This window comes from Carica papaya, chromosome 4 (assembly GCF_054855325.1).
Source record: "Carica papaya isolate Zhongbai chromosome 4, ASM5485532v1, whole genome shotgun sequence".
Classification (NCBI taxonomy): domain Eukaryota; kingdom Viridiplantae; phylum Streptophyta; class Magnoliopsida; order Brassicales; family Caricaceae; genus Carica; species Carica papaya.
Genome location: NC_142312.1, coordinates 16,864,539 through 16,872,253, shown reverse-complemented (window position 1 = coordinate 16,872,253; position 7,715 = coordinate 16,864,539). Strand labels below are relative to the sequence as shown.

General features: G+C 35.4%; 1 protein-coding gene across 1 annotated transcript; it reads left to right on the top strand.

Annotated features, from left to right (window-relative positions):
* Positions 1–372: 372 nt before the first annotated feature.
* On the top strand, positions 373–1,854 carry LOC148266333 (uncharacterized). The gene is made up of 6 exons (XM_088219088.1): positions 373–613; positions 670–794; positions 1,037–1,089; positions 1,204–1,278; positions 1,386–1,643; positions 1,698–1,854. Exons 1-6 carry the CDS (start codon positions 373–375, stop codon positions 1,852–1,854), a joined length of 909 nt encoding a protein of 302 aa, XP_088075214.1.
* Positions 1,855–7,715: the final 5,861 nt, after the last annotated feature.

Below are 7,715 nucleotides of genomic sequence, written 5' to 3'. Positions count from 1 at the left end.
CATCGTGTTCATTAATGACATCCTTATATACTCTAAGAGCCCAAAAAAATATGCAGTCCACCTGTCTGAAGTGCTGAGGATGCTTTGTTGGAACCAGTTGTTTATTAAACTTAGTAAATACTCATTCTTGTTGGATCGAGTTTTCTTTCTTGGTCATGTGATTTCAAGTAAAGGAGTTTCTGTCGATCCGACCTTGAAACAGTAATCAACTGGAACCTGCCCACCAATGTAGCTGAGGTACGTAGTTTTCTTGGCTTGACAAGCTACTACTGACGATTCATCGACGAATTTTCTAAACTTGCTGCTCCGTTGACTCGACTCACTCGAAAGGGCATACTTTTTATTGGGGGTTACGAATGTGGTGAAAGCTTTATGGAATTAAAGCATCATCTTACCTCTGCTTTAGTGTTGATCATCCCCAACAATATTGAAAGATTTCAGGTCTACTGTTATGTATCTCATATTGGTTTGGGATGCGTTTTGATGCAGCATTATAGAGTGGTCGCTTATGGATACAGACAGTTGAAACTCTATGAGCGGAACTACCCTACTCACGACCTAGAGTTGGTGGTCATTATCTTTACCTTGAAGATATGGTGTCATTACCTATTTGGTCAGACCTTTAAAATTTATACTGACCACAAAAGTTTAAAGTATATCTTCTCACAGAGGGAGTTGAACATAAGAATGAAGTATTGGATGGATCTCTGAAGGACTACTGCAAGATCATTTGCCATCCCGATAGAGGGAATGTAGTTGCTGATGCATTGAGCCGAAAGGAGTCTGCAGTGTTGGTCCAAACCATGATCTTCAACTGAAAGTTAATAAAAGCTATGCATGCACTCTGCCTCAACCACTATGGCAATGGTGCCTATCTCTATCAGATCTGAGCTTTGTCTGATCTTTTTATAAAGATTTGAGAAGTTTAATGCACAGACTAAGAAATCACCAAAAATTTGAGTAAGTTCTCTTCTGATGAGTTTCCTGATTTAAACTCTCAAATGATGTGTTGTGTAGATTTTGGGACAAAATTTAGGTTCTTGTCGCTGTTAGGACGGATGTTCTCAAGGTTGTCTATGCCTCTAAATTGTCCATCCATCTCCCAAAAATACCAAGATGTACGGGGACTTGAAGCACTAATACTGATGGCCAGGAATGAAAAAGGACATTGTTGACTATGTCTCTGGATGCCTTACTTGCCAGCAAATTAAGGCAGAACACTAGAGACCTGATAGTTTGTTACAGGGTCTTCGGATTCTGGAATGAAAGTGGGAGCATGTAACCATTGATTTTGTTACCAGCCTGCCTAGGACATGTTCAGGTCGAAATGCTATTTGGGTCATTGTTGATAGACTAACTAAGATCGTCCATTTCTTACCTATTAGGACTACTGACTCCACCAACAAATTAGTCCGCTTTTATGTCGATGAAATTGTTCAACTCCATGGTGTTTCCTCATCCATTGTATCCGATCGAGACCCTCAATTCACCTTTCACTTTTGGGATAGCTTTCAAGAAGCGCTGGAGTCTGGATTGCACTTCAGTACTGCTTATCATCTCCAAACTAATAGTCAGTCTGAATGCACTATCCAGATGTTGGAAGACATGTTACGTGCTTGCGTCCTCGACTTTGATGATAATTGGTATAAGTATCTTTCCCTGTGTGAAATTGCTTATAATAATAGTTATCATTTCAGTATCAGCATGGCTCCGTATGAATCCCTATACAGTAGGCCCTGCTGTTCTCCCACTTATTGGAGTGAAGTTAGAAACCAGTGTCATTTGGGACTAAACTTCATCCAGGAGACTATTGAGAAGGTTGTGATCATCCATAAGAACTTGGCTAACACCTAGAGTCACTAGAAGAGTTATGTTGATAATCGTAAAAGACCCTAGAATTCACCGTTGGAGACCAAGTCTTCTTTAAGATTTTTTCCTACAAGGAAAAAATACAGTTCAGGAAAAGAGGGAAGTTGAGCCCTCATTATGTGGGACCTTTTTGGATTGTCGAGCATATTGAACCCATAGCGTACTATTTTACTATATCTTGAGAGTTTGTAGGTCTACATGATGTTTTTTATGTCTCTATGCTCAAAATGTACTAGCCTGACCCTTCTCATGTCATTCTTCACGATGAGACATAGGTACAAGCCGATATGACTTACGAGGAACTCTCCGTGAAATTCTTGGTTAGACTAACAAAGTTTTATACAACAAGATGATCCCCATGGTGAAGGTGCAGTGGCAGCACAACACTCCAAAAGAGGCGACGTGGGAGTTGGAAAGCGAGATGAAGGAGAAGTTCTCATATCTATTCGAAACAAATTTAGGGGACTAAATTTTTAAAGGTGGGGGGAATGTAACACCCCGCTCACTACCGCACTAAAATTTTATATATGAAAACCTTTATTTATTTGGGCCTTAAGGCCACCTAAACTTATTTAAATTTACCTCGTAGTTTATATTGTATTTCGTAATTTAAATTCATAATTTTAATTTATTCAGATCTCGTTATTTTATTTAGTATTATTATTATTTTATTTTGTTGCAATTTTTTATTTAAAAATAATTTTCAGAAAAAAAATGAAAAATGGGGTGAAATCCCGCGGGAAAATCCTCGTGGGAGAGGTTCCACCATGTGGGCACAACACACTGTACGCATGCGTGCGCCCGTGCGGGGTCGGTCTGTGTGCGCGTCCTATCGCGCGTGGACAGGTTCAGGTGTCGTGTGCCCTGTGCGCGTGCTGTCCGCAAAGTAGGCCTGCGCGCGGTCGGATAGGTCGGTGTCTGCAAGCTAGGCCTGCAGTGCGCAGCCAGCTTGGTGAGGCATACTGCTACCTCGGGCAGTGTGTCACCACCGTTTTGGGTGCCGTGCTCTCCTTTGGGCAGTGTGTCGCTGCTTTGGGTGAAGAACTGCTGCCGGTGGAGGATTCTTCCTCTATTTTTTGCATCGCTGTCGCGTCACGTTAAATCACTCATCTTCCACTCAATTTTCTCTCTCCTCACTGATTTTGCCACTTAGCGCAAATCTAACAGTCCCCATTTTTTATAAATAGGGACCCATTTTTTCCATTTTCCTCATCAATTCCATTTCATTCTTCCATCTGTCAAGAGCTTAGAGAGAGAGGGATTGATCTACAGAGAGAAAGAGAGGAGAAGAAGAAGAAATGTGTAGGAAGATTTCAAGGTTTCGATAAAGAATTTTGTATTTTCTTAAACATCTTAAGGAGCATTTCTAAAAAATCAAAATTATGAAGTTTGTGTTTTATGTTTTGCATGTTTTATGTTTAATAAAGTGATTTGTTATTGCTTTCAAGGATGCTATGTGATTTTATAGAAACACGATGATTTGTATATAAATTAAATAACATGAATCTAGTGATAATTTTCCAAAATATATATATATATATAAAGAAAGAAAGAGAAAGGAAATGAGCCTGAATGGTTTGAAAAATATGTATTGGTATTGATATGAATAATGCATCAAGTATCTCATTAGGTTTTTTATTTTTGAGGCATTTCTCTTTTCCCTTCCCCCATCTGGTATGGAAAGACATGAGACGACCGTTCCTTGTAGATGATGGCATACTCTCTAACGAGAGCAGTGACACGAATATCTATTAGGGGTCACCTTTGGTTAAGTATTGTTGTGGCTATAGAATATCTGATATGACCACTGTGGTTGGTATGACTGTAGTCATAGATCGTACCATAGTTTGGTAAGCAGAAATGTGCCTGAGCAAATTGCTATTATATATATGATATGGTCATTTCATATGGGTAGTCGAAAATCCACATCGGCCCTTAGAGATGAAAGTCAGAAAAACTTCGCAAAGCATGATACAAAAATATGAGCATTTCATGATTTATTTGATTATCTCTATTGTTAAGTATGATTTTGATTTGATTATTGTAACTGTGACATAATATTTCTTTTAATAAATAAAATTATTTTCATAAAGTAAGAAAGGACCTTGACATGACTTGTTGGTAAGTATTAATAACATAATTATTTACTTTTAAAATCTTATTATATTATTTAAATATTGTTTTCCTTACTGAGTATATGAAACTCACCCTTTCTATGGTCCCCCAAATGAGGAAGATAATGAGGAACCGATCACTGACCTGCCCCTTGAAGTCTATGAGGACCCCGTGGATCCACAAACCTTGAGTGCAAGACTTGTCTCATACTTTGATGAGTCCAATCGCATAGTGAAATATGTATCTCTTTTGTATTTTGATATTTTATCTTTTGTTACCACTTCTGACCTCAGTTATATATATGTAATTATATTTTGGTAAGTGATTTATAATAATTTGCTCCACTGCATACAATTTTTATCATGTACTCGTAATACGTTTCTTTATTTGATACCCTTATGCCTTAATTTGTATTGGAGATGTCACATGATGCCTTATGTATTTATGAATTTACCAATTATTCTGTTATAAAGGATGAGTAATAATGTGTAATTTCGTTAAATATTAACATATTTGTTGGTTCCACTAGCTAAAAATGGTGTTAGGCGTCCACACCCATCAAAACAGGGTCAAAATGTTACAGTAGTAGATCATGGTGTCAGATAATAAGTAGAGTTAGAGGTTTATACTCTTAGAGTTTAGTCTAATAATCAAGAGAATGAGGTGTAAGATTATAATAAAAAAGGTAATGATGGTGCACCTGACCAACAACAACCATATAGCATTGCAATAGACAAAGAAATAAGATATATTATACCACCATAAATGTATGAAAATCTAGTTGCATGTCTTATCAATTGCATAAATAGTTGATTTGTAGGAACATGGCATTAATAAGGAAGTTATTTCTAGTTCAAATATAAATAAGTGGGTTGGTGCTATTGGTAAGAAATTGAGTCACTTTATAAGAATCAGACTTGGGAGCTTATGCCATTGCCAGAGGGACAAAAAGTGGTAAGGTACAAATGAGTTTTCAAACAGAAGGAAGGTACTCTAGGGATAGAAGTATCTTGATATAAGATGATTAGTAGCTAAAAGCTTTACTCAAAAAAGAGAGGGGATCAATTTTAATAAGTGTTTGCTCTAGTTGTGAAGCATAACTCTATCAAGGTTTTACTTGCGACAGTAGCTCTTCATGACGTAGAGCTTGAATAGTTAGATGTGAAGATCATTTTTTTGCATGGCGAATTGGAGGAGCAAATTTATATGAGTCAGCTTGAGAGATTTTTCATTTCATGTATGGAAAACCATATTTGCTTACTTAAGAAATCTTTATATGGTTTGAAACAGTCACCTAAATAATGGTATAAGAGGTGTAGTATATTTCTTATATGAAATGACTTTATTTGTATTGCTTATGATAGTTGTGTGCATCATAAGAGACTTTCATATGTTTTTTTTTATCTATTTGTTGTTATATGTTAATAACTTGCTTATTGTTGCTAAAAGGCATGTCACATATTAATATTTTAAAAATTTAGTTGAGTAATGAGTTTGAGATAAAAGATTTGGGTGTTGTAAAGAAGATATAGGGAATGGAGATTACTTGGGTTAGGAGTGTTGGAAAGCTTTTCTTATCTCAAAAATCCTATGATTAGAAGGTATTCAAAGGTTTAACATGAACAATTCTAAACGCATGACTGTTCCATTTGCTACCCATTTCAAATTATCTGTAAACATGTCACCAAAGAGAGATGAGGACATGAAACATATGTCTAGTGTTCTATATTTTAATGTTGTTGTTACGATAATATATATGCCATGGTTTGCACTCAAAATGATATTTCACATGCAATTAGTGTGGTGAGTAGATGTATGGCGTATCTTGGGGAATGACATTAGAAGGCAGTGAAATGGATTCTTTGATACTTAAAGGGTACTGTAGATGTGGGTTTGACATTCGACAAAGCCAAGATGGGTGACTTAGTTGTAAGCTATGCGGATTTGTACTATGTAGGGGATTTGGATAAGAGGAGATGTCTGACGGGTTGTTTGTTTACTCTTTCTATATATGGTATCAGCTGGAAAGAAACTTTGCAAACTATAGTTACCTTGTCTGCCACAGAGGCTAAATACATAGCTCTAACAAAAGTAGTAAAAGAGGCTATTTGGTTACATAATTTGGTGAGTGATGTTGGTTTGACACAAAAAAAGCCTTCATTATTTTATGAAAGTCAAACTGTCATACATTTGGTCAAGAATCAGATGTTCTATGAGCAAATCAAACATATTGATATAATATATAACTTCATTGGAGACATCGTATCATGAGTTACTGTAGTTATGCAAAAGGTGTTTACACATGATAATTGTAACACCCCAAACTCGATATGAGGTGCAATTCTTACTCATGTCATTCTCATGCAATAAGCCCACAAAATATACATTATGCATAGCTAAAAAAGTATCATACAATTTAGCATCCCATGTGATATATACAGTAATTATATACACAGAACATGAGGTCAAAATTTAGAGTTTAACAAAACAAAATGAAAATTTCTATAATATGAACAAAATGTACATAATCAGAAACTCTTTTATAGGTTCTATTCCTCTGGCAGTGGTTCTGACTTTTCTTTCTCATCTGAAAAATATCATAGTGAAATTTAATAAGTTTCACTAACTCAATAAGTATTTATTCTTTCAACCAAGATAAGATTTCATTCAAAACACATAATATGAGACAAATGCAATAGTAATGTTTCAAAGCAAAATTCATTTATTAATTTTCCCATTCTCACATGTTTCTGATCGGATTTTAGAATTTCACTCAAATATCATTTACAATCCTCAAAGTATAATTACATACTCTCGAAAGAAAATATATACACTCGAATATAAATCGTAACCTCAAAATATACCCCACATACACACAAAAGATCACATATACTCTCGAAAAGTCATGTATTTTGTTTCATCGTGCGATGCTGTTTATATCATCATCGAGGACAGATGAAATTGATTCCTTTATCGCATGGATAGAACACATACATAAAATCTCATAATTGCCACAACAGGTACGTTTGTTAGGTGACCCATACTCATAAACATCTATCTACGTATGGATTAGGTTTCAAATAATATCCATCAAGTTCACCATGCCCGTTGAACTTCAGCCACACACACACATACTTCCCTCCTCGATTCAGACTAAATAAAAAGGCATTTGGGTCCATACCCTAATAACTCGTATCCTCTCGTTTCTGATTTCTTATTTACTTTCCTCTTATTCTATTTTCTCTTAATCATAATTATTCATTTTTATTTTTATTTTTATTTCTTTATGTTATTTTATTTTCTTTTTCAACCTTCTAATTAATTAGTAATTTCTTTTAGGTCTAAAATCATTTCTCATCACAATTCAAGTATTCCACAATCCTTGGGTTTGTTTTTGGTTCCATCACCTCATAATTTCCAATAGCTTAGGTTCACTTGTCATAGGTTCAGGTTCTATTCCTCATCAAAAATTGGGTCAGTATCCATTCAAATTTTAAAATACACAAATTAATAAAATACATGTAAAATTCCAAAATCTTAATCTAGGTTCAGAATTTTATATACTTACACTATATGCAATCTTTCCAGGATCTGCCTGAGCATCCTAATTCCCTGTACGTGCATGAAACAAATTAATTAATATAATTTAAATACTAAACAAAAACGAATTTAACCAAAATTACAGGTTTCAATGACAACCCGACAGAATACAAAAAAATGTCGAGATCCAT

Coding starts and splice junctions, on each gene's coding strand:
- LOC148266333 (XM_088219088.1), top strand. CDS start 373: ATGGAATTAAAGCATCATCTTACCTCTGCTTTAGTGTTGATCATCCCC. Junction 614..669: donor ATGGTGTCATTACCTATTTG/GTCAGACCTTTA, acceptor ATCTTCTCACAG/AGGGAGTTGAACATAAGAAT. Junction 795..1,036: donor GAAAGGAGTCTGCAGTGTTG/GTCCAAACCATG, acceptor GACAAAATTTAG/GTTCTTGTCGCTGTTAGGAC.